This window comes from Symphodus melops (assembly GCF_947650265.1).
Source record: "Symphodus melops genome assembly, chromosome: 10".
Classification (NCBI taxonomy): Eukaryota; Metazoa; Chordata; class Actinopteri; order Labriformes; family Labridae; genus Symphodus; species Symphodus melops.
Genome location: NC_136700.1, coordinates 10,932,501 through 10,958,379, shown reverse-complemented (window position 1 = coordinate 10,958,379; position 25,879 = coordinate 10,932,501). Strand labels below are relative to the sequence as shown.

The 25,879-nt window shown below is 42.0% G+C and overlaps 2 protein-coding genes across 3 annotated transcripts in view; one reads left to right on the top strand and one right to left on the bottom strand.

The window, feature by feature from the left end:
* Positions 1-6,481: 6,481 nt before the first annotated feature.
* On the bottom strand, positions 6,482-13,693 carry shox2 (shox homeobox 2). 2 transcript variants are annotated; one of them, XM_079354437.1, is made up of 5 exons: positions 12,920-13,693; positions 11,147-11,355; positions 9,010-9,067; positions 8,726-8,814; positions 6,482-7,905 (listed from the first exon to the last, which is right to left on the bottom strand). In XM_079354437.1, exons 1-5 carry the CDS (start codon positions 13,176-13,178, stop codon positions 7,612-7,614), a joined length of 909 nt encoding a protein of 302 aa, XP_079210563.1. In that variant the 5' UTR covers positions 13,179-13,693; the 3' UTR covers positions 6,482-7,611. The 2 variants fall into 2 exon arrangements, with proteins under 2 accessions (XP_079210563.1, XP_079210564.1); XM_079354438.1 differs by having other exon boundaries at positions 6,482-7,869.
* Positions 13,694-15,705: 2,012 nt separating this feature from the next.
* rsrc1 (arginine/serine-rich coiled-coil 1) overlaps positions 15,706-25,879 on the top strand; it is a 104,594-nt gene continuing 94,420 nt past the window's right edge. Inside the window, exons 1-3 of the mRNA XM_079354936.1 lie at positions 15,706-15,827; positions 16,322-16,520; positions 20,716-20,838. Of these exons, the coding sequence (XP_079211062.1) occupies positions 16,339-16,520; positions 20,716-20,838 (305 nt within the window). The 5' untranslated portion in view covers positions 15,706-15,827; positions 16,322-16,338. The remainder of the gene's footprint in view (positions 15,828-16,321; positions 16,521-20,715; positions 20,839-25,879) is intronic.

The window sequence follows — 25,879 nt, the reverse complement described above, 5'->3', positions numbered from 1 at the left end:
GAGCTTCTTTTTCTATCTTTATCTGCCACAGCTAGTATCACCTATTTTAAGACGCACGTGATATTCATTCTCCATACATGTGACAACAAGAAGGGAGAGAATGTTTTTTCACCACACGCGCCAGAATCCAGCTTTTTAACTTTAAAATATTCACCCTCGTAAAAGCATCACTTTGTCCTTCTTCTTGTGTCTGCTTTGTACGTTTTAGTAATCAAGGAAAGCACTGAATAAACAATTCTAAGTAATGCTAACTGCTCCCCTGGTAAATAACAGTCTCTATCCTTGTTTGTATGCTGAAGAAAAGCAAAGAATCTGAAGTAAGTGTGAGAAAGTCAAAGACACAAAGAGAGAATATAGCACACTGAAAAGTAGCGATATCACATAAAGAAGAGAGGGAGCAAAGTGAGGGCCAAGATCTATTTTTACATCCCATTTCACAATGAGATAGTGTCCTTCTCTCACACTTCTCTACTGTGGAGGAAGCTAATGCAGGCCCATCTAATTAGACGTTGGCAGATTGTTGAGCCAGCGGTGTAATCAAATGGAACGTCACACCGCATCGGGGTCCTGCCTCCTCCAATGCCTCCTTGGCCCTCGTAATGCAGCTCAGTCAGCTCTTCGCATTTTGTCTGCCCTTCTCTCAGCTTGTGACATCAATTTACATTAGCCTGCACTGAAACATGATGCATTCTTCCCACCAGTGACTCACCTAAACACACACACCTACACACACACACACACACACACACACACACACACACAGCCCACTCAACGTAGTCCTCCCAGTTGAACTTGACATGGTCCTCCTCCATTATACATTACCTTTCATGCTCATCTTATTAGCCTATAATAAGGCATGTGTACATGTGTGCGAGTGCCTGTGTGTGTATCTCGTATGTATTTATCTTCCAGCCCGGGGACAGCAACTTACATGCACTTGCCTAAGGAGTAAATTACCATAGCAATACAGCTGTCAATAGGGCTGTATCAATGAGGGAACACAAGTGGCAGGATCAATGAAAACATCGGAATAAGATGCGCTGGATGACAGACTTTTTCCTGATTTAAAATTCTATTACTTGGAAAGCACTTGACCTCTAGCTCTCTTTTTTTTACTGTCCCAAAGACTTATTCGTATACAGGAGAGTATGTGGGATGGTTCACCTACACTTTCATGGATGATGCTTAAGAAATCAATTAGATGACACCTGCATCTGTAATTTCAAAGTGAACCTGACACTGTTAAAAAATATGTATTTATTTGCCTTTACTTTTTAAAGTTGAGAAGCGGACAGGAATTGTTTCGAGCATAAAACAGAAAAGGTTACTGCTGCTATATTAGAGCATGATCCAACCCGTCTTACTGTACTGTTCCACCTGCTTCTTCAACAAGTTGTCTCATAAACAGAGGGCCCAAACTCACACGCATCACAAACACAGCTGCAAGAAGAATTGGTCTCCCCGCACCAGAACTCAACAACAGAGCCATTACTTCCCTCAGGACGGAGGTACAGAGCACTGAGGTGCTCGCCTTGGGAAGTGGCTGATCCCTGCTGTTATAGCTGCCCTGACCAAAAGGCATCATTTGTGCTATACACTGTGTGTTGTGTTAGCATTGATCTTTAGCTGGCATTGTCTTTTTTACAGAAAAGGTGCTGTGACAAGGTATTTCCTCTTAGTGACATTAAAGTCTAAATCTAAGTTTTTCCAGTTTAAATGGGAAACATTGGAGCCCTGTGTCCTATTGACAACCCCACTACAGTTTTTACATTACATTATAATAATATTAATAATTGTTGTACCCAAAAATAAATGATGGCAGTTCCATAATAAAGTTTCAGTGAAATCAACATGAGCAAATTTGAATGTCCTGTTCACTTCCGTAAGCAAAGGAGCCTGCTGAAAATGTGCATCTCTTGGCAAAGCGTTTGAAACGTTCCAATCACAGTTAATATCAATCGCTGTTTGTCAAGGTTCATGATTTTGCGTTCAGCTCTAAACTCATACTGCAGAATTATACTGCAAATATTTAACAGTTTACAAGTTACAAGTCAGGATTTTGCAAAGAGGATTCAGAGAAGAGGTTTTTATTGAGCTGATGAAATCGCCTGTTCAACAAACAGACTTTTTTTTTTGCATTGTTAGACATTAGATAAAGAAAGAAAGAAGTAATTAAACAAACATTGGTATCACAATCAGCAATCGACTAACTTGTCATTTTAAACATTAGCACAGTATTGGCCCTGATTAACCCAATCGGGGCATTTCTAATTATAAATCCAACAAGTTTAAATTCTTAACTTCAACATGTTAAATATTAAGATTTTTAAGTTGACTTTGATGCTTCCCTGATACACTGGTAAAGATTTTCCAATATTTCAGGACTGTTTCAAATATTAAATGTGGTCTAACCCATAGTTAATGTTTACTGTTTCGTTAGGTCACATTCTGAAACGATCTCAATACATTTTTCATGAATTCATGACGTGTTTGTAAGCAACAACCAAAGGGAAAACCTGTATGTAAATTCCAAGCAGCATATCTATGATGGATTTGTATGTTTTCCAACATCAGTAAGATATATTGATTTTCATACTGCACATATGTAGATGAATGGCTTTATGAGTATAACATTTACAGTATGCAGGTGATTGATGCTCATACTGAAAACCAGAGGCTATTTTCCATCGCAGTTAAACTTTGCTTTGACCGCACACGTCTGTCACCAGTTCCTAGAGCATTTGAATGTGGTTGACAGATATATAAATGGTCATAAATGGTTCCCTGGACAGATTGTTGAAAAAGCCCTTAACCCCAGAATGAATGATCCTGGACCTCCCCGGATTTACCCACATTAAAAAGACACTTGAGCATCCTGATACAAATATTGGGTGATTTGTCGACTTTTTTGTCGTTATGTGACATTTTTTAAAATGACATTTTGTAAACTTCAGACAGCGTGAACACAATCAATATGAGACGAGTTGGGCCTGTGTTTCCAAGAGGCTTTTTGTAATTTAAGAGTCTGTGTACAAACATCTGATGATTGAAAAGCAAGTACTCCATTATACTCGCACACACATGATTGGATCTTACCGGCTTGTAAATACAGCGCAGGAATGAGCCAAATGTTTAACATCACTCTCTCACTCTTTCTTTCTGTCCAACGTTTCATTTTCCTTGTTTTCTCTGAAACCACAATGCACACATTCGCACACAAACTCACCCCCCAGTGCACTCACAATACATTGAATGTCACCCCCTTTTTTTTCCCAGACAAACAACAAAACCCCCTCAGAGCTGCTAATGCCCTCAGGTTCTCAACACGTACACCCATGTTATGTCTTCTTCCCAGGGCAGGGAGTTATACATTATGTTATCTCCTTAATCTGCAAACCAGCTGCAACTGGAAATGAATTAATAACAAATAAAATGCGGCGAGTACATAAAAATGTGTAGATTGCCCCGGGGCACCTAAACAGGAAACAGTGAAACAATTAGACTTCTTGTTTTGTTCTGACCTCTGTTTTGTTTTGTTCTACTTCAGCCTGCTGAATAGAAGAGAGCTGGAGATAGACACTGTTGTTTTTCTTTGTCTGTAATCACCATGGTTAAGCCTCGCTGGTCATAGCAGGGGTCAAATCTGTGTGAACACCCACTTTTTCATCCTACAGTGAAATTAAATACAGTCGAGCTCTGTGAATGCTGCAATTCTCAACTGACTGCAACCCACACCGAGTGCTGCGGTTAGCCACCCAGGCCTGCACGGTGCATGATAACAGGCAGCAATATGGCGTCCTAATTGCCGGCCTGAGTGCTATTGGAGAGAGTTTTTCAGCAGGTTTCTTTCTCACTTTCGCTCCATTTGATGTCTTTGAAGTTGCTCTTTTATCTGCTGTTGCTCCTGATGGCTGTTGTCTTTGGTGCGCCCTGCTCTTTGAGCACTCCTAACGTGTAACAAAGGCAAACCCTCAGAGAGAAGAGAGAAGAAGAGAAGAGAAAGCTTGCATACTTTCTCACATACATTCAAGCACGGATCCAAGCAGTGTACACAATCACATTCAGCCACAGCCATTCACATGCAGCTGTCAGTAAAAACTCCTCTGTGCGATTGTTTAACGTGCCCTAATTTGATAAAAGGCCAAGTGCGGGAAATGAGAGAGTAGTGTATTTGTCTCTGGGGTTGTAGTGGGGTAAATATAGCAACAAGACAGCACCAGTTGATATGAAAGATTCCATGGTGTGGAGTGCTGTTGTGACTCACCAGCAGACTATGGATGATGTGTGTGTGTGTGTGTGTATGTGTGTGTGTGTGTGTGTGGGGGGGGGGGTGTCTCTGCTTACATGCATTTGGATTTATACCCGTCCAGTTTTGTTTTCATTCATTTGATGAATAAAACTGTCCCACTTTTATCTCCTTTAACACGGTATACAATAACCCATTCGAACAGACAGAAATAGAGATAATATACAGGCAAGAGAGAGAGAGAGAGAGAGAGAGAGAGAGAGAGAGAGAGAGAGAGAGAGAGAGAGAGATGATGATGATGGGACAGCATGGGCTGAGCAGGAGGGAAAAGACAGAGAGTAGAAGAAAGAGAGAAAGAGCCTGCATGCAAGGCTGGCTCCCGGCTGGCTGTGTGTCTTAAGAGTGTGTTGAGAGGAGAGCGAGTGCGCTGGTCGTCTCCATGTCTAATCAGGAGAACACTTGTGTGCCCCAGTCTCATTGTCTCCTGGGCCCCCACTGGGCTGAGGCCCTCCACTCCACACTAACACCTCAGAAACATGCTGTTAGTTGACTGTCTGATGCATGACTTTGGACCATGATCATGAAGAAGTTCATATGGAAGCAAACATGTTGAAAAGTCAGTTGACACCACAATACAAAGCTTCATCCTGATGAATTCTAACCATGCCACATTTCACTGGAAATGTATTACACCCCCAAAATTGTTTGTTTCATTAAACTGTACAATGACCTCACAATGTACTACTTACTGGTAATTAATGTTGATACACTTGTATTCTAAAGCATCTTTAAAGCTCATTTATCATTTATCCATCTACTTTTTTTTTACTCAACAAAATGTAATGCCTCTCCAAACTTGTTCTACATTTAACAAAATATTAAGAGTAATATCTAATTAGTATAGTTGATGTGACATCATCACTCTCATGAACTTGACCTCTCTCTGTAGTCCGTACAAATAAATTCACAACACCACAGTCCTCCACAGCGGTAGTACAGGCACGAGCCCGACCCTGGTGTCTCTGTTCCATCGCAGGGCAGCTTTGTGCACGCGCAAGGCTCAGCAGTTTCCCAGTTCCGTCTCCTCCATTACTGGCGAGGCTCCCAATCAATAATTCAATAGCTTTGGCGTCTAAATCTAGCCCTAAACGGCGCGATACACAAACACACCAGTCTGTAGTGCAGACTCAGTGAGATCAGTATTAATTAATAGCTAAAGACATTGTGTTTTGTGTGGAAATATCGTAAGGGTAACGCGATCTGGATTCCTATAATTATCGGCTCCCGTGTCAGGTGTTTATTAAATGTTCAATAAGAGGCGGTTAAGATGTCAGGAAATAAATCAGGCAGATTTGTAAGTCAAGTGAGGCAGGCGTTAATAGATTATTTACAAAGGCATTTTTCCTTGTGAGACTCTGGTATGTGTTCATGCATAATGCCAAACTTCAGGTCTTGCCACGTTTCCGTTCAGTGGAGATGGGCATTAGTCCAGAAACGAGGCGTAACATAGGGATACACCCTGGAGTTACATCGCATAGCATTAACCTATATTATAATTATTATGTAAAACTGTTTATTACTGACATCTGAAGCTGTGCTGGAGAAATAAAATCGATTAGGGCCAGATATAATGTTGGCATTTGTGCTGCTATGTGCAAATAAACTGTGCTGTAATTAAATTAAAAATGCATCTTTGTTTAATATAATTACTAGGCCGTCGGGGTTATCGTATTTAATTATTGCGAGGAAAATACGGTGGTTCAAACCTAAATGAGTAAAAACAGTTTAAATTTAATGTAATAATGGAGTGCATTTCGAGTGCTTCAGAGCAAAACCTTGATCTTTAAGCCACTGAACGGCTCCTGTCTCTTTTTATCCTTTATCTGACACTTTTTCTAGCTTGTACTGGAAATTACCAGCCCTCCTTTCAAACGCTCCATAACCAGATGATGAATAATGCATCGATTTGGCATGGGCACAGCGACATACACCCATGTTCCTGACTAAACGGGCCTGTCACTACTGTGACGTTATCAAAAGACCTGAAGCTATACAGGCATGAATTATTATTCTATTATATATATCACCCTCAAAGGATTAGTGGTCACAACAACAATAATAGTCCCAATAATAATAATAATAATAATAATAATGATAATGATATGTACATCAGATAAAGTCCAATCAATAACATCAAATTAATGTCAACACATTTAAGAAAATTTCGTTAATTTATTGTAGGAACGAAAAACATTTTGTTTGGATGGATTCACGTTTCACATGTGATGGAAAAGTAAAACAATTGAATGAATATTATTTTCTTTTTCCTTAGAAACCCGTGCCTCAGGTAGGTTCACTTTCACTGTTATAAAAACACCAAAATTACATACAGAAAGCACATATTTTAATACACGCAAATAAAGTAAAATACAAAATAAACAAATTCCCCACAAGGCATTCTTATAGCCACTAAATAATAAAAAATAATGCATGTTTCTTGTGTATAAACATATTTTACACGTGCCCGTACCGGAAAAAGTCCTCCTCTTTACGTTAAAGATGGCATTATTGACGTCCCCTTTAAAACGGGACAATCACCACCTGGTATGGACACTAGATCCGGTTTGCCTGACGAAAAATGTTCAGCGTAGCCTACACATATATTATAATCTCACATTTCTGCCTATAGTTTCACCTTTTACCAGAGGAGGTCCAAACAAGGTCAAATAGGCCAAACATTCAAGTGAGAGTTGCCCTTCCTTAGAGAGAGAGAGAGAGATGAGGTCAAACTCATGCGAACACTGCTTGGGCATTTTCAGAATTTTTATACAGGAAATCGTTGAGGGAGAAAAAACTGTAATCAATGTCATTTTTTGTAAACTGCTCTGACTTTTTTTTTTTTTTTTGAAAGAGAACGTGTTTTAGAACGAGGCCAGCCTCTATATAGGTTCAAATGAAATTGTAACAATAATAATATAATAATAAAACAACTGCAGAAAGGTTCGCCTTGTTTGACAAAGTATCGACCGTCCCAGCTGCTGCTTCCTCTTCTTTTTCATGGTGTCCTCGTCAGCCATGTAGCTGTAAGGATCCCGCGTGCGTCCCAATCCCTCCGTTCAAAATCACCTATGGGTAGGCTATCACATCAGTCTCTTTTTCTTTCATTGTCTTTTCTTAATCTCATAAATAGCCTATTTGTTTTATAGTTATACTCGTCGTCCTTCATTTAAAAAATCATAAATATCGTCCTTGGATATTTGTTTCTCACTTTGTATTGTCTCTCTTTGAAAGTGTTCAGCATCTCTTAGTCGCGCGGACGTTGCAGACATGGCGTGCACGGCCTGCGTCCACCCGACCACCTGGCGTCACAGTCCCAGCGCGGCCGTGTGCTTTTTGGCCTTCAGTCTCAGGTCGGCAATGCTGGAGTTCTTGCTGGTGTTCTTGGCGGCGGCTGCGGCGGCCACGACAGAGGCCGCGGATGCGGACTCAGCCGCGAGCGTCGCCAGGGGCAGTCCAAACGGCGGCGCGGGAAACATCATGTAGGGCGCGTGCGCCGCCAGGTGGGAGTGCAGGTGGTGCTGCGCGTGGGCCACGGCGCTGTCCAGCTGCAGCTGCGCCTGCACCTGAAAGGAGAAGGGCGGTACGTTGCAATGACTATCCTACAGGACGGGACGCACGGGTGGGGAGAGAAGGGGGGAGAACATGCGTTAACTTTGCAGTGTGTCTGAGGGTCATTCACTAGTGTCACTGTCCTAGATGTAATCACTGTTTACTAATGTAAGGAGGTAGGGTGACCTCGCGGTTAAAGGAGCCATTACTCAGCTGCACTTCGTGATTGAACTCCTTTGCTTTTTTTTTTTTAACCGAAGTGTCATTGAGCAATATCACTGGAGGCCATCTTTTTTATGAGGTCATTATTGGGTGTGTTGCAGTTCTCACGAATCAAAGGTCAAATTTGAGTTGGTATATGTACATCAATAGCATGAATTCTGATCTCAGTTCAGCCATTAGTGGCCTTTGGGAATATGTGGCATTCACGATGATTTTCCCAGAACAAGGCGTTCGAGCGTAAAGACAAAACTTCACTTTCACTAAATACAATATGCACATATAGCTATACCCCGTCCTCATACCCCCTCCCCCCCCAAAACAGGTGCACAGTTCAATTACCATCCCCTTATGTGGTTTATCGTCTGTTTTTGTACGAGTTATAGAATAGAGACATAAGGAAACAGTTGTTCTTCATTGTCCTATACGCTGGAACTATTTACATGGTGGGTACACTAATGATCCATAAAACAATAGAGGGAATTTTCCAATTAGTCAGTACAGGCTACCCTGTGTTGGCACACAATTTTTTTTGTCACTGTCATTAGAGTTTAGTTACCCTCCCTGCATAGCACTTGTGCATAGCCTATGCCAAGACAGCAGTCAGGGGATTGGTCTGGTTTTAAGAGTAGACGCTTGAAAGTAACTTGCCTGTTGGAATGGCATCCGTAAAGCCCCCACGTTGACATATGGCGCTACACGACAAGCTTCAAACTGATTGGCTGCTCCAATCAGGACTCCTGAAGGGAAAAAAAACAGAGACGATTGCCTAATTGAGAGGAGAACGTCCCAAACCACAGTGTCGCTTTGCGTACACAGTGCGTAAAGATGAAAGATGCTTCGTGCATGAGCCATGAAATAAAATACAATAAAATAGAAGTAATCTTGTGTAGTGTTGTGTTAATGGCAGCATGCATGCAATATAAAAAGCGTACCTTTATGTAACTGGTTCTCCTGCTTTCTGCATTTGGCTCTCCTATTCTGGAACCAAACCTGCAGGGACAGAAATTAATTAGAGAACCGCTGATTGGCAGCTGCTTGTGAGGCAATGTGTAATTCCTCTCAAAGTGACAACACCCGCAGAAAAACAATATCCCCGAGGAGCACTGAAATATTAATGGCACTGCTTAACCCCAGATCTGAATTATTTCATTTAGTCTACAACACGAGAGAGGAAAAGGAGGGATGGAGCAAAGAGGAAGAGAAAGAACCACAATGAAAAGTTGCAAATCGACGAGAATGAGAGGACATTAAAAGCTTATTAGGAGCATAGAAACACCCCCTTGTTTGAAATGTGCAGCACTATTGCTCTATAATAAATAACCTTGTCAGCGCTGGTTTCATCTTTCTATAGATTAGTGTCCCCGAAGAGTTGAATGGACTCTCAGATATCGAATGGCAGCAACGCTATTACGCTTTTTTGGACATCACAGCAACGCGATCTGAGAGCATCTCCCTCTTTCTCTCTTTCTCTCTCATTAAATGACCGCTGAAATTAATTACCCTTATCTGCACAAAAATCCATGTCAGAGAAACGCTTAAATAGCCTCGCAGTTTGTGTCTAATCACTGCCATAACACACAGAAAGAAAGGCTTCAAAGACTGCACACTTCTCCATTTTCCCTTTCTGTTCAAATCGACGAGCGTCACTTTCAGAGAAAAAAAAAGCCTTGAAACGCAGATTAAACGATGAATCTGCTTTGAATCTAGCAGACAGACAAACTCGCATCTCGGCCTAAATTAGCCCACAATACAACAGCATGTAAATCTGCAATCTCTCGCACATTAGGTTCATATACACTGAGTGAAATATCACATCGATTGTTCTGTCAGCTGGCTTCATTTATTGACCACAGTGCTTGTCAATCGGAAGTGCTTTTGTGCATTCTTCAGGTCTAATTTAGTGCCATGATAAAAGCAAATGCCCTCCTGTTATGGACTGATTTTTGCAAGCGAAAAAAATCTAAATAAATGTATAATCCACGCATGCAACTGGTTAAAACGAAATAAGAGTGGAGCAAAGAGAAGGCTGCTTGATTTGGGTAGAATATAATACATAATTTATGTAAATCCCTGAGCTGTGCGCCTTGTTCGGGACACAATGCGCCTTATTGGGGAGATTCCAGTTCAGGACGGGAGAGCCCTGCAAAAAGGCTGTCTTTAACTTTTTTGGAGGGTTGAGTTTTGTATGTTTTTGGTTTAATTATATGCTTTCCCTTTTTTATTTTATTTTTAACAAAATTATTGCAATATTCAAAACAAATGCTCAGTCCTCACCCGAGCTGGTGAATATAAAATAGTCCGAAATAATTTAAGATTTTATAAATCAAAGGATTGGACTTGTGTGTAGTCATTGCCCCCCTCCCTGCTCCTGTTACACAAGACATGCCCCCCTCCCCCTCCCCCTCCTCTTCCCTGAAGCCTTACTGGGTTTCTGCGCAGATGGTGTGTCCCCATGAAAAACGACAGCAACTCTCACAAACAAGAGAATTGTAGCAACATACACCATGAAAGTGGAGGCAAATATTTGGAGGATTATTTGTTGCTGTTGAGTCGGACGATCAAGATTAAAACGAGTCTCGTGACACATGCGACCAAGGCCTATTTAAGCCACGGATTGAATAATAATAATAATAATAATAATAATAATAATAATAATAATAAACGTACTGTGAAAGAAAAAAATCTAAAATATTTCATTTAAAAAAAAACGTTTGGGATACTTTGAACAGCTAAAAAAAAATCATACCTTATGGTGCGAAGCAAACATGAGTCTGTTTATTATTATTATTATTATTATTATTATTATTATTATTATTATTATTATTGTTGTTGTTGTTAGCATGCATACCATGCTGACATAGTTATCAACATGAAATATAATAATAGTTTTAATAATGTCAATATGTATTATTATGATTATGAGTTAATTCGTTTATATATTTTAAAAGGCCCAGTGTTATTTTTATGTGATCATAAATTCTTTATTTTGACATTGTTTCATCATCATTCCGTTTATGTGTATGTATTAATTGGTGTATTTTCCCCATCAGTTAAAGGGACAGTCCCTACCTGTACTCGGGCCTCTGACAGTCCCAGTCTCTGGCTCAGCTCCTCGCGCATGAAGGCGTCCGGGTAGTGCGTCTCGTCGAAGAGCCTCTCCAGCTCATTGAGCTGCTCTAACGTGAAGTTAGTCCGACTTCTCCTCTGTTTGATTTTAGCCTGTGCCTCGTCCTCAATGGGCTTCGAGTCCTCTTTCCTTTCTTTCACGTCCGTGGTGCCTGTGTGCGTAATACAGACCATCAGAGAACAACATCTAGACTAATGGACCGTTTCATGTATTTTAACTCTAAAGAATAGTTTTGTTATTATAGCATCACCTACCGAACAGAATACATTATCGTATCTTTCCTACGGTAAAATAAAACAAACCAAGAGGCTGTCAAAGTCTGCAAACCCACAAAAACCTTACACTGCATCCCTGAGTAACTGCTACAAACTGTGCGAGAAATTGTTATCGATCCACAGCAAACAGAAATAAAACCTCTGATAATAAAGAAAGAAAGCAATACATGCCCTGCCAGCCCTAAAAGAGCAGCAAGCTATCAAAGCGCGGATGTTTTGTAGAGCTACATAAAGCTCTTTAATTATTTACTGCTTATAAATATGCAAGGCTGCATGTGCCCACTGTTGGATGTCTGATACACGCTTGTATCTGTTCCGCTTTTAACCACGCTGCTGCCCTGGACCAACACAACACAACTCTGACATATAGATCTGCTCCTGCGTGCTGTCACCTTTTGGTTATTTCCTTAACTGAATAACACACAGTGAGCAGGCTTTATTTCTCTTTTATTTGTATTAAAATAGAAAAAATGGTATTTAACACAGTTAATCTTATTTTTTTTCCACGTGAGCAATTATTGATATTTCCCGTTTGATAGTAATTAACTGTGCTTCAAAAACGAGGCCTATTTTTACTCGCTATTATTTTTGTTTTTCATAAAGAGTAGCAAATAAAATAACAGCACAGTAGACTGATCTTTATATACTTTATATATATACACTGTATTTTATATATTTATTATAGATAATCAGTTTGGTATTTAAGCCATCTGCTGCACCTGATGTGCCGACACACCTGAAACAGACGTAAGTGCTGCAGAATGACAGGTCGTGATTTCCACCTATTTTTGTTCAAACTTATTCTTCTCAGCAGATGGGCCATATGAACATGGCTGACGATGGTTTATGATTAAAAAAACACAAAACTCTATCATTGTTTTAAGACTTATAACCGAGGCGTTATTCGAATTTACTAAAAATTGGTTCACAGTTTTTTTTTGTTAATTAGAACTATAAAATATGACAGATCTTTGACTTCACTTGTATCATGTGGGAAAGAATGGATATTAGTTTGCTCGAGGCCTTGTTGTTTATAAAAGTTCTTGGTGAGGCATTTTGGGATGCAAAAAAAATCTAAGAATTGTGATCAAAGGTACCACAAACTTCACACAGCTGCAAACATTTATTAATAACTAAAATATTAATATTTCAAAAGAAAACCATGGGCGAACTTCGACTTCAACGGTGCACAGGGCAAACAACTCATGAACAGAAATAAAAGATTGCTTCTCGGTGATAAAGAAAAGCTCGATAGTGCTGCAACATACCTCAGATCGATAACATTTGGCTGCTTAAATGTGCAGTATATTTTTGAATAGTAACTAGAAGCTCAACATTAGATGTTTTAAAACTGTGCTGATGAAGAATTCCTTTTCCTCTACGAGTCTCTTTCTTCTGGCTGTTTTTGCAGACTGTGTAAAGAAAATCATGCACTCCTACCGTCTATGAGTTTGGGGCTCCCGGAGTCCCTGATCCTCTCCGGGCCGAGCATGTCCGTTTCCCTGCCCGGCGAGAGCGCCACGTTCCGGGTGACTCCTGCCGCTGCTTCCTCTCGACTCCCAGGCTCCGCGGATAAAGACTCCCTGCTCCCTGCTCGCGCGGAACCGGTCTCCAACACCTCCCTGTAGGTTATCACTTCCTTCTTCTCCTTTACTTTCTGATCGAAAGACTTAGACACGAACGCGGTGAGCTCTTCCATCCCTGCCTGCACTCTCCTCTTTGAGAAACACACACCTCACACACACTCTCACTCACACACTCTTTGCTCCACAACAGCTTAAGACATCAATGGTGTGGCTCGGTTTAAAGTCGACCCCCACTTTGAAAAATGATGATGATGATGCTGCTTCTAGTGCCAACTCTGGGAAGAGGTAAAAAATATATAAAGAATCGATCTTCTCAAGCCAATTCCTCCTCCTTTGGTAGCGGAGTTGGGAACCTGCTGGTGCTCCTCTATTGAAGTCACAGTATTTATACTTTGCGACGCCTTGCCCCCTTGATCCGTGCAAATTACCTCCCCTCAGGATGCCGGGATGAGCCCCCCTTCCCCTTCTTCACTCATATAGGAGAGAGAGGGAGAGGAGTAGAAAAAAACATTAAGCAGCATCGTCGCTATTGGCCATTAATCTGAGATTGACAAGAAGGACTAATTAATTTAATTAAGCGCTCATTCGCTGCTATTGTCCTGAGGTAGTTTTTTAAACACCCGGGAGATGCTCATGGATCTCTCTCTCTCTCTCTCTCTCTCTCTCTCTCTCTCTCTCCCTCTCTCTCTCCCTCTCTCTCTCTCTCTCTCTCTCTGCAGGGGTGTGGCTTAAAAAGTCTGAAAATGACAGGAGAGAGGGAGAGATAGAGAGAAAAGCACATGGATGAGGAGTCCTTCCTCCTCCGTATATCTCTGTGATCTTAGGGAAAAATAAGTCACAAGGATGACACGGAGAGAAAAAAGATGTAGCCCCCCCAAAAAAAGAAGGAGCAGCTGAGAGGAAGAGGAACATGATCAGAGAGAAGAAGCCACTGGAAAAAGCTGCCACAGTTTAAACACAGTGGGCTTTGAGCCAGGTTACATTATTTCTTAAGTTTTCGGCGTCGTTGATGAGTCGTCATTCATGCTTTTATTTTGACATGTGAGAACTATAAAAAAATGTGTTCACCAATGTAAAGATACATAGCTACATTCCAACAATAATGATAACAAAATTATCATTATTCAGTAATAATGATAATAATCATTAGAATAATAATAAACATATCGAGCGTTGAATCAAAGGGGGACTCTTTGAGAAAAATAGTTTTCTCCGCCATGCAGCGTTTCTTTACGTTTCTAATCTGGAATTATGTATTTTAAATTGTCATCATTAGTGAGTCTTTATCGTGTAATATTAATTCTCAGCGGACTTTTTAAGCCATTAGGATGTTAAATAGCAGCTAAACGCTTCATTATCATGCCTCTTGCGATGTTTTGCCACTGGGCCCACTAATTAGTAACGTTTTTCAACTTGCCTTTTTTTCTCTCGATGAAATCAGCTCCTATATTTGCAAAAAATAAATAAACAATGTTGGAGTTGCAGTGAAGGTAACGTGAACACAGCAGAGAGAGAGAGAGAGAGAGAGAGAGAGAGAGAGCAATTAAAGGAGGAAGAAGAGGCGACATATAGCCTATGCATACAAGAAACAGGATACAGTGGGATTCTGAAAACGTCTGAATTAATTTGATGCAAAAATAAGCGTGTTTATTGATAATCTTTATAAAGCCCCTTTTCCACACAAGAGCTTCAACAATTCCCCTAATTAAATATTAACAGTGTTTCAGCTTGAACCTTAGGCATTAATTACGACTATTTCTGCTGGATCTCAAAGCAAGATGAATTCCCAATCGCACTGATAAGAAAGCCTCTTGTGTCTATTTGCAGTCGAACCTCCATTATCTTGTTTCTATCAGCCATTCTAATGCACGTTTATCGATTCATTGACCTGATAATGTCTGCAGTAAAATTAGTCGTTCCACCCTCAGTCCCATGTTTTTAAATGTTTTTAAATTCAATAGACTATGAATACAGTTTGTTGAAAAGTGCTTTGATCAACTGTCTCCCTTTACAGCTTGTCTGCATGGTGTAAATTACTTGGCTGTGTAAGAGCATTGACCTCGTGCATTGCATCATTGGAAACCTACGAGCTCCTGTCTTAGGCTTTGTGGTATAGTTGAAGCAAAACGAAATGTGAATTCCTTTGTCTGTTACAAATACAATAGTCCATTAATTAAAATTAAATTACAAATAATATACTGGATATTAAAATCAAAATGACACATAGCCCACATAACACAAGGTAAAATAAGAAAATAATATATTTCATTGATAAAAGACCTATAACTTTTATTGAAGGGTGGCCTGTAAATGTGAGATGGAATAATAGCAACTTTTTTTTTTTGCTCTCTTCAGTTACCGACACCAGCCATGCAGTCATGTAAATATAGCATTGCTATTGATTTGTTTCAATCGATAGGCCGACGCACTTGAACCAATAAATACAACTTCTCAAGTTAGGCTGGTACATTAAATTAAAAGTGTTATTAAATATTTTCGACTATTATTTCAGTGGCAATAACAATGAATGCAGACCTAGTTACGTCTGACGATATTTACCCCCCCCCCCCCCCCCCCCCCCCCCCCCCCCCCACTATAATTCAATGCTTTGATGGTACGAGAGGAGAGCAGGGTCCGTGAGCGAATACTCTGTGTTTGACTACTCTGTCTGGACTCGATCGATGCACTCTGGCTCGATGAGTCGAGTCTTCTGTACAGTGCATGGCTGAGTTGTGTTTGTGAAGCTTCACAGCGATTTAAAGGTGAGGAGCGGGATTTTCATTTCAAGTGTAGTTGTCGTTTTTCACTTCGTGTGCTGCCTCGTTGACGTTTATTGACTGCATGAAGACATGCTTACTGTAAAGACTCTACAAGACTCCGGCTAATACAAAAACACGTTAGATGATTTAGCACTGATAGCCTTCTAGCTAGCCTCGACAGACAACAAACTGATGCATTTCTGCCTGTCCGAAAAAAGCAAACATGTTAGACAGTAGTGCGGTTGTATTAGATCCCACACTGTTACTTATAAACATATATAGTCGAAAGGCTGTAAGATAGCTGATACACAACTACATTCATAAACACATCCTTTGTTTGAAGTGTAATTTAACATAATGCTCATAAGATTGAAAGAGAAAGGTACTGATGATTAAAGGCTATGTGTTTAACACGTTTACATGAGCTGTGTGTAGATTTGTTGTTATGCCATTAAAAGCAGCTGTTTCCGTGTGCATGTGTGTGTGTGTGCTGACAGACAGACAGTCAGACAGCATGGGACGGCGCTCCTCTGACAGTGAAGATGGCAGCCGGAGGAAGAGAAAACAGCGTCGCCGTTCATCCTCTTCCTCTTCGTCTTCCTCTTCTTCCTCCGGCAGCAGGGTGACCTGCAGCCGGAGCCGGAGGTCCAGTCGCCGGAGCAAGTCTCGCTCCAGAGACAGAGACAGAGACAGGAGGTGAGAGTGCAAACCATGCTTCATAAGATCCTAATAGATGAGCACTGGACATCAGCTGAAGTGTGCTAGTGTTTCATCAACAGGGGCTCTCTTGATAATATTCACTGTCAACAAAATACATTTACAAGCAGTGTTGTACTCGTCTTGTCCTCCTGTGTTGGCATATTGCACGACAGGTGGCTTACTTTGTAGCACAGCTATATGGTCTATGTGTTCAGACTAACTTAGTGTGAAACAACAGGAGATCTTCATTTGGGAAAACCCTGCTATAACAAAAAGCTTGACTGTGTCCTCTGGCTGATAACAATATAGAAGATTTATATCACAATATACACGTTTAAAAAATAAATAAATCTTGTACTCATCTTTTCATCTCATCAAAATAGAATACGTACAGATATGACATTCATCATTAATCTCTTTTACTTAAGTATCCCAGTCTGCTGTGTCATTTAAACGTTTTGGTGTTGTGTTGTTATGTCTTTTAAAGCGTATTTGTGCATCCCAAGTAAAAAAACACATGGGTTAAATCAGGGGTGTCCAAAGTGCGGCCCGGGGGCCATTTGTGGCCCTTGAGTGGATTTTTTGTGGCCCTTGACTTCAAATCGAAGAATCAGAAGATTTTGGCCCCAGGCCTCATCAGATGACATATTTCGTTCTTTTTTTTCTTTTTCATGTTAGGGAGGGGGACCTATAAAAGCCTGACTATTCTTTCCAAAAAATTAGAACACAACAGTTTCCCACTGCAATTAGTTATTGTGTATTTACATCATTTTTTGAAGAGGTCAAAACACAAAAAGTTCCTTCCAATGTTTAAAAAAAACAAACAAAAAAACCCTGTGGCCCGTGAGCCATTCTAACGCGACAATTTTGGCCCTCAAGAAAAAAAGTTTGGACACCACTGGGTTAAATAATGGGTGTGTTTTCTGGGAAATGACTGATATGCTCATCATTCTGTATTATTATTTTTTTAACGTTGACTGTTTTTCATCCCTCAGTCTTTCCAATTTTAATGTAAACAACAATAATGCTGTCACTTAGTGTTACTTTTGTTCCTACTGTAAAAAAGACATGTAAAGATTTTTTAGGCTTTTGTTTGAGAGATAGGACAGTGGATTGAGTCAGAAACCGGGGAGAGAGAGAGAGAGAGAGAGAGAGTGGGGGATGACAGGTGGGAAAGGAGCCTCAGTCCGGGATTGAACCTGGGACGTCAGCTCTGCAGGGCTGCAGCCTCTGCATGTGAGGATTTATTACTATAACTGTAGACATCTTTCAGGATGGACTCTTTACTCTCGTAATGATTCACTTAAAAGTGAAGGAGGATTATTAGTAGTTGATGAGATGATTGATCTTATTTGGTAAATGTGAAAATCGCTCTGCTAAAATGTAGAATATTAGAAACTCCAACACAAGACGTGTTAAATGCTCATGTGGAGTGTCTCCTCCTGCTCTAATCTGCTCTCCTCTCTGTACTTGTTCGTGACTCCTAGGCTTCAGTTTTGATTGGCTATTACTTGCATGATGTGTAGCCAATCAGTAAGTGTTGTAGGTGGACATTAGGTTAGAGACAAGAGAAGTGAATGAAAACAGACCCAGAGAGAAAGACACAGCTGAAGGGGAGCAAAAGTAATACACGATTTAATGAATGAATTAAATCAGTTAATTAAACACAGACGCAGATCGATGACCGAATGACCAATATCAACCACCAATAATCGGTTAATCCCAACTGTAAGTGTGGGGATGCACGAGAATGATGTTTCTTTTTTTTAAAAACACACGTCAGAATAACATGTCAACACTTATAAAAGAGAAGGATACCCTCAGATCATTTAGACCAGGGGTCTCCAACCTTTCTTCATCTGAGAGCTACTTGCATCACATCGCTTGCGTTTATTTACACAGCACACATCAGCTGAATTAAGCTACTGTTTGTTCATGTATGAAAATGCAATAATCTTCAATTCACATCAAGGTCCAAGAAAACATGACTACTTTACACAAGTTTTTTAGGGGCCAAATAAATGAATGAATCGTGGGAAAAGGTGCTTTTACTGTTGTCAGATTTTTTTTTTTTTTTTTACACAGTTGGTCACGCGAGTCAAACTACTGGAAACCTGTCCGTGAGCTACCAGTAGCTCGAGCGACCTGTCGGAGACCCCTGATTCAGACAATTTAAAATCATCGTGTGATTCTGAACCCTATCCCAAACTTGTAAATGAAGGCCAGAGAAGACTCTGCTATGATGACGAGACACAGATCTCAAATGTTTAACTTTTAATGAAGCCTGCACTGTTGCAGTCGCTCAGTCGACTCACTATGTGAACTATTACTAACCACCGTTAAAGATGGCACCGGCACTTTTTTAAAAGGAATTTGTTTCTTACTAGAAGTCAGTTTTGATCAGAACAACGTCCTGAAGTTTAGAACAGACGTGGCTCTTTTTGTTTCTCGTCTTAAAAATGAAGTGCAATCTTACAGGAAGGTGTTCCAAGGGACGTGAGCGGTCACAATCTTGTTCAAGTTTTCAAAGCTTCTCCTCATGTTTACAAAATGGCACACTTTGTAATTAAGCAGCTATGGTCGTTCTCAGACATCTTTACAAGTAGCTGGACCTGACCTCCATCCATCCACGGCTGCCACTGGCTGTGTGCGCCTGTTCAGACAAGGCCAGTTGATAGTAATTATTTATGAGGCTTGGTCAAGGTCCATTACTGCTGATTGGAAGTCATTGCCTGTCTGTAAAAGGGGAGTGGGGCGGTGTAAACCCGGGGACCACAGTCCCTCATCTATTAGCCATATGTTTGGATCAATTAACCAAGACCTTGTGCGAGTGTGTTTGTTGTGTCAAACTTGTTCTGTAAATAGGCTCATTTGAGAGAGGACACACATTCGCTGGTATTTCAACTTTGCACACACGCAGATGGTGGAAAGAGCCCTCACATGTGGTGTGTCAGAAGAGTTTGTGTGAGTAAAGAGTCCTGAAATGTGTTCATGTTCTCCTGTGTTTTAACCCACACTTTTCACTCGCAAGTGTTCGAGCGGGTTGCGCGTTAATACGCCGAGTCCACGCGGGGTTTAACGAGAAAATGTGAGCTAACACCATCCTTCTTGGAGAGAGAGAAAAAAAATCCCCTCAGCTCTCTACTGTGTGTTTTCTCTGTGTAATGTGTGAAGCGGCTCTACGCAGCCCGTGGAAGTTATTTCATAAGGGCCTCGCTCATGGGATCCATCCTTTGGAATACTAATGGATATTTCCTGCGCTCCTCTAAGTGGTACAAATCCGGTTTGATAGTTCAGCCTCTCTGTTATTTGTATTGCTTTCCCTTTTTTTCTCATCCCCTCAATCTTGAAGAGCTCCCATAGGACTGCTTTTTTTTTTTTTTTTTTTAAATGTGTGTGCTAAAAAGATCGCAGCGTTTTTGGCTTCAGTGAAACAAAAGAAAAAGATGTAAAAGTAAAGAATATTGCTCGAACTGTTTGCACACTAGAGGAAGGGGTGGTGGTGGTGGTGGTGGTGGGGGGGGGGGTTGTGCATTTACATTCAGCCCCATGGATGCCTCCTGCTACATGATATCAATAGGAACGCGGTGTGAGCGGTGTTTGGAAAATAGAAGCGACACACACGCTGCTGCAGCCACATTAAAGAGCAGCCGAGCACCAAAGGGGGCCCCATGTGGAGGAACCGCGGAGCAGCCTGCGTGGCTCTGTTGCTCTCGGGCTGGAGACGAGCGCGTTGACTGATGCAAAGTAGCCGTCAGCTGCACTCGTGTTTTGGAGGTTGTCTGGGACATTTGGACGCAGTCGCTCTTGAAATAAACAAATTAGGAATACAGTATTCACTTATGTGGGAGGGATAAACTTCCAAAGATGGTGTCTGATTTGATTTGGTAAATGAAGACAGAGAATGTTTATTGATGCTAAACTGTACAGTGGAGTTTACTGGCAATGGTAAAATGATTACCAATAACAATGTACAGTATATTCTCAGGGACTTTATGTACTTCTTTCAGCCCGTGAACCACACAGCGCATTCAATACACATTTACATGTTTCACTGATTTGCAGATTTGCCCAAAACACAAAATGATTAATTGCAGAAACAATAACCCTGCTGTCTGATTGATGTTTAGTTTTGAGGATTCTGCCAGCACTAGAAATTAAATTAGTTTGTTTTTGTGTCTGTGTGCGCCAGGAGGAGAAAACATTCCAGCAGCAGTTCTTCCCGCAGTTCATCTCGCAGGAGGCGGAGTCGCAGTGCGGAGAGAGAGAAAGGGAGGAGCCGGCGCTCACACAGGTCCCGCAGCAGAGACAGAAGGTAACTCACACACACACACACACACACACACACACGTTCACCATTTATCGTTCACAGTGTTCGTTTGTTCCCCCCGAAGTCTTCAATGTTTTTACCGACGCGAGACTTTTCTCAAACAGTGAAAGATACAAAAAAAAAAAAAAAAAAACCACTCTTAATGTTTGAATGACGCTGGAGAAAAGGTGAAGAGAAGAAGAAATGGGATGCGTCACTAAGGAGTGACCAGAAAATTGGACATGAAGCTCTTTTTCGCTGTTTGTATTACAAATCAGTGTGTGGAATTCCATTGCAGACTTTTCTTATTAAAAGAGCAATAAGACTTTTGGAAGTTTACTTCAGCGTAAACAAACACATCTTTTCGTATTTATGCTTCATGTCATCAGAGGGAGCCACATGGAAAACTTGCGTCTTGGGTCTGGATTAGTGTGTCGCGTGCGCATGTTACTCGTGTCTCAGTCCTGCCTCACTATCCGTCTTGCTGTGTGAGTAGTAATCAAAGAGGGACAGCAGGTCAAAAAGCATCGTCAAGTCCAATCCTCCCCAAATGTCCTCTGACAGCTTTCAGTCATTATTGTAATTAAAACTTCATTACCCATACATCCTTTGTTGAATAAGGATTATTGGAGGTGTAGCTTGCCGTCTTTTTGTTTTTTGTTTTTGCAAAACGGCTAACTTCTTCACGCAGAAATAATGTGTACACACCTGCACTGCACTTTTCCTCTCTTTGTCTCAGACAAACGGACATGCGAGCACACACACACACACACACACACACACACACACACACAGACACACACACACACTCACACTCACACTCACACACAGGCACACAAACACACACACGGCCATAGTCAGATGGGTATCCCTTTCAGAAACATAATAGCAAAGTCTCTGTGTGTGGTGGTCCATGTCATTAGCATAGCTAATCTGTTGCTAATGAACCACTAAACTGTGCTGTTTTTTAAATCCTTCACACACACACAAACACACACACGCACACACACACACACACACACACACACACACACACTCGGAGACACATTGTCACACACACATACATAAAAACATGCACAGACCCACAGTCGAAGAAAAGGTTGTCATAATGTATGCGTTAGGGAGGCCCTTTGTTTACTTGTGTTTGGCTGTGGGGCAGAGCAGAGATCATTTCAATCACAAAGGGGGAAAAAAAAAAGTGTTTTAATATCTTGATTACAGAGGTTTCAAAATGTACTGATGACACAACAGAGACAGGGCCGGATGATACGACACTGCATCCCTCCACTCTAATGGCCTCAGAACAAGAGAGCACGTTAATGTGATAAAGTGCGAGCTGAAAACAATTTAAGCCTCGACACTTTCTCTCACTCCTGGTGATTAAAACAGTCCAACATGGCATCAGTGGTGCGTTGTGAGATGAAAGGTGGAAGGGATTTGAGGAGATTTAGAACTACAGTCGATGACATCGGTGTTTACAAACGCTGCGCTGTGATTAGTCCGGTTGCATTGTGTAATCGGCTTAGCGGTAAGTAAGGAGCTGGTGGGTTGGACTGGTTGTTGGTGGGAGTGCGTGGCGGGGTGTTACGAGGCGGTGTTGGAGGTAGGGATGAGCGAAATGATTGGAATCACATTTATGCAGATATGCGATGGCAGCTGCGATTTTGCGTCAACAAAGCTTTGTCCTCCGCCGACGCACGCGTGCGCGCTCACGTTTCCGCGATCAAAACAGCTACAACCCAATGGAAACGTGTCATCCACGAAATACAACGATAGCGCAAGAGATTACAAGACTAGTTCAATGGTGGATAAAACATCAACCAGTAGAGCCCAAGATGAAAATGTAGAAAAAGAATCTACTTTCAGTTCTGAGAGGTGAGGATGTGCTGCAATGCTGAACACGGTCACTCTGACAGGAATTAAATGGAGAGATGCTTAAGGTAATTGCAAGTCGATGCGGTAAGTAAGACGGAATAAGCAGCATCTTCATGTGAAGATATTCCTAACAGCACTGAGAGTGGCTGCGATATAACAATCCTGCACTGTACACTTCTGTAGTGGGATACTTCTCATTCAGCTCCCACTGTGGATGTGGAATGAAAGCAGGTTGGTGTGCACTGTGCACAGGTGCCCTGCCTGCCATTAGTCAGTGGTGCATGTGTGTCTGGACGAGGCCGTGGCTGAGAGGCTGGCTGATGGATCAGAGGAGGATTGAGTGGACAGGACCTCATGATTGATACGCAGATAGGATATGAGGTGCTGCCTGAACCCCCCCCCCCCACCCCTTCCACCGCAGCTACGACGACCCGGGCAGCACCTTCAGAATATGAAAGAGAGAGGCAAGAGGAGCCCCGAGTGCAGGGGACCTTTTTAGAAAAGAGAGAGAGAGAGAGAGGGGACGAGAAGTTAGAAGAGAATGGGGAAAGTGTGCCGAGGATGGGTCGAGTCAGTGCAGAAGACGGAGCGAGCGGAGAAGATCCTGGAGGAGGGAAATGAAGAGGGAAGACAAAAGCGAGCGCTGGTTGAGAGAACAGATAGGCCTGAGAGGGAGATATTATTCAGAAGAAATGAGAATAATAACGCCTGCTTTGGAATATTGCAGGGGAGACGATTAGGACTATAGTGAGGCCGTCGTGGGTTGAAGGGAGGGAATATTATTACTTTCTTTCCTATCTCTCATGTATAAATAAAAAATAAAGAGATACATGGAATAAGAATAATGCTCGTATCTTGTGTTTACCATCTATCGTTGCTTGCTCCCTTGCTACTTTCTTTCTCCTTCTTCTTCCTGGCCTCAATCAGAGGAGGGCCCGGTCCCCCCAGAGGCAGTCAATCTTGCCATGAAATGTAAAACAGACAAGAGGAGCAGATTACCTATTTGCCATTAATGGTTATTCTCTTTGATGTGAGCAGGCATGTCACGCGGTACGAGTGCGTGTGTGCAGGAACGAACCAGTGAGGTTGATTGAGCGTATGCAAGTATGCACAAATTTGCGCGAATGCATGTTCATGGGTTGGGGTGTCACCGGCACGGCGGGGTCCGCTGGGGGAGCGCCGAGCGGAGCACGAGCAGCAGCAGTACAGTGATCTGAGGCGTACCCGGGCCAACAAAGACGACGCGGCCTCTCATCACACTCGGATCACAGGCTCGTCTTTAGATGAGCGCGGCGGCTTGCTTTTATTGGCTGTCGTAGCAGGGGTGGTGGTGGTGGTGGTGGGGTTAAATGTGTGTGGCTCAGTCAGTCATTCTGACAAACCTTCATTCACCGAACAGAGAAGACACAGACGAATGGCAGGTGTGACAAATCCCCCCCCACACACACACACACACACACACACACACACTTACACTTACTTGACCCTTCAAAGAGAAGCTCTCATTGGCGCGTGCTCACACACGTCTTCATGCGTGTACTGCACGGACGCACACAAATGCTTACATTTTCCTCATTAATATTTCAGGCCTGTGTTGAGTTAGCAGGGCAGAGTGCTAGCGTCAGGGTTTAGCCCTGCTAACACCGGAGCGCCTTCATCACTGAGCGGCTGTCACGACTCTTAAGGAGGGGTGAGGACCTCTAATTATTTATCTTTACCCTGGAGGAGGAAGATAGCAACCATAAACACACCACCCAACATGCCGGTTAAACCAACCAGAGTCAGGATGATCTCAGTCACTCAGTCAGTCAGGCGTAAAGACCAGGAAGATACGGGAATGTGGATGAGACTGTGTCACAATGCCACAGTTTTTCACTTTGATACTGACTAAAGGTTTACTATCTACACTGAAACAATATGGGTTTGATCCTGGATCACCTCAGTCTGGATCATACTTGCTCAGTCACTCACATTGGAGCCACAAAACGTAAAAAAACACTGTCGGGAAATTCTAGTAAGTACTGAAAGTAGCAACATTTTGGTATGCCGTGCAACATTAGGTGGGACACATTTGGACAGTTAGAGACATATACTTTTAAGGCTACTGTAACACAAAACTTAAATCTACCAAATTATGTTAATTATATTTGGTATAACATTTCCTAAGTTTCTGAAAATGAACATTTTTATTTTTTTTAATTCTTTCCTTCTGGTGTCTTGTTTTCATCTTAACATGAAATATGTAGAAACATGAAGTATGTCATTATAACACCCGTAATGATAATAGTCAGATAGTGATTAGGTACTTTCTGCTGTCCTCCTTGAGAGAGGTCGGAGGTCAGAATCGACTACAGAGCAGTGCCCTGATCTGGTGCGTTTCATTTCCTTGTTTTTCCTCTGGTTATGAAGCAGCACCCACTCGCTCCGGCTCGAGCTAGGTAATCAAGATGTTGCACCTCTACAACATGAGCTCTGCTTTCTGCATCCGATCACAGAAGGAATTCAGCTGTGTGTGTGTGTGTGTGTGTGTGTGTGTGTGTGTGTGTGTGTGTGTGTGTGTGTGTGTGTGTGTGTGTGTGTGTGTGTGTGTGTGTGTGTGTGTGTGTGTGTGTGTGTGTGTGTGTGTGTGTGTGTGTGTGTGTGTGTGTGTGTGTGTGTGTGTGTGTGTGTGTGTGTGTGTGTGTGTGTGTGTGTGTGTGTGTGTGTGTGTGTGTGTGTGTGTGTGTGTGTGTGTGTGTGTGTGTGTGTGTGTGTGTGTGTGTGTGTTTGAGCGATGGCCTGGTATTTATTTCACACAGCAATTTTTTTTTCAGCATGAGATGAGGTGTCGTACATCTGCTAGATAGCTTTTCTTGCCTAGCCCCGACGCGGACCGCGAGCAAGGTCATCCAGGCAGCTTGGGAGCAGGGGAGGGCTGAGGTGAGGAACTGAAGGGAGGAGCAGCAAAGGTCTTTGCGAGGGGTGGAAGGGAAGGCGCAGGAAGACAGAAGACTCGGGTGAGGAAAATCAGGGACTTTATTGTGGCCTCCCAGATTTTTATTGCACTTGGCCAGGAAATCAGCAATTCTGTCATCAGGTGGCAGGGTGCAAAGGTTTCTGTCCAACATATATTTATTCCCACAGTTTGGAGTGTTTGTAATGTAGCAGGTGGTCGAAGGTGTTTCTGGATTCC

Bases quoted from the DNA above. Each gene is read 5' to 3' on its own strand.
- shox2 (XM_079354437.1), bottom strand. From the start codon at position 13,178: ATGGAAGAGCTCACCGCGTTCGTGTCTAAGTCTTTCGATCAGAAAGTA. The intron at 9,068-11,146 runs GTAGGGACTGTC...CTGTCCCTGCAG, and splicing joins TGTCAGAGGCCCGAGTACAG to GTTTGGTTCCAGAATAGGAG. The intron at 7,906-8,725 runs GCAAGTTACTTT...CCCGTCCTGTAG, and splicing joins TACGGATGCCATTCCAACAG to GATAGTCATTGCAACGTACC.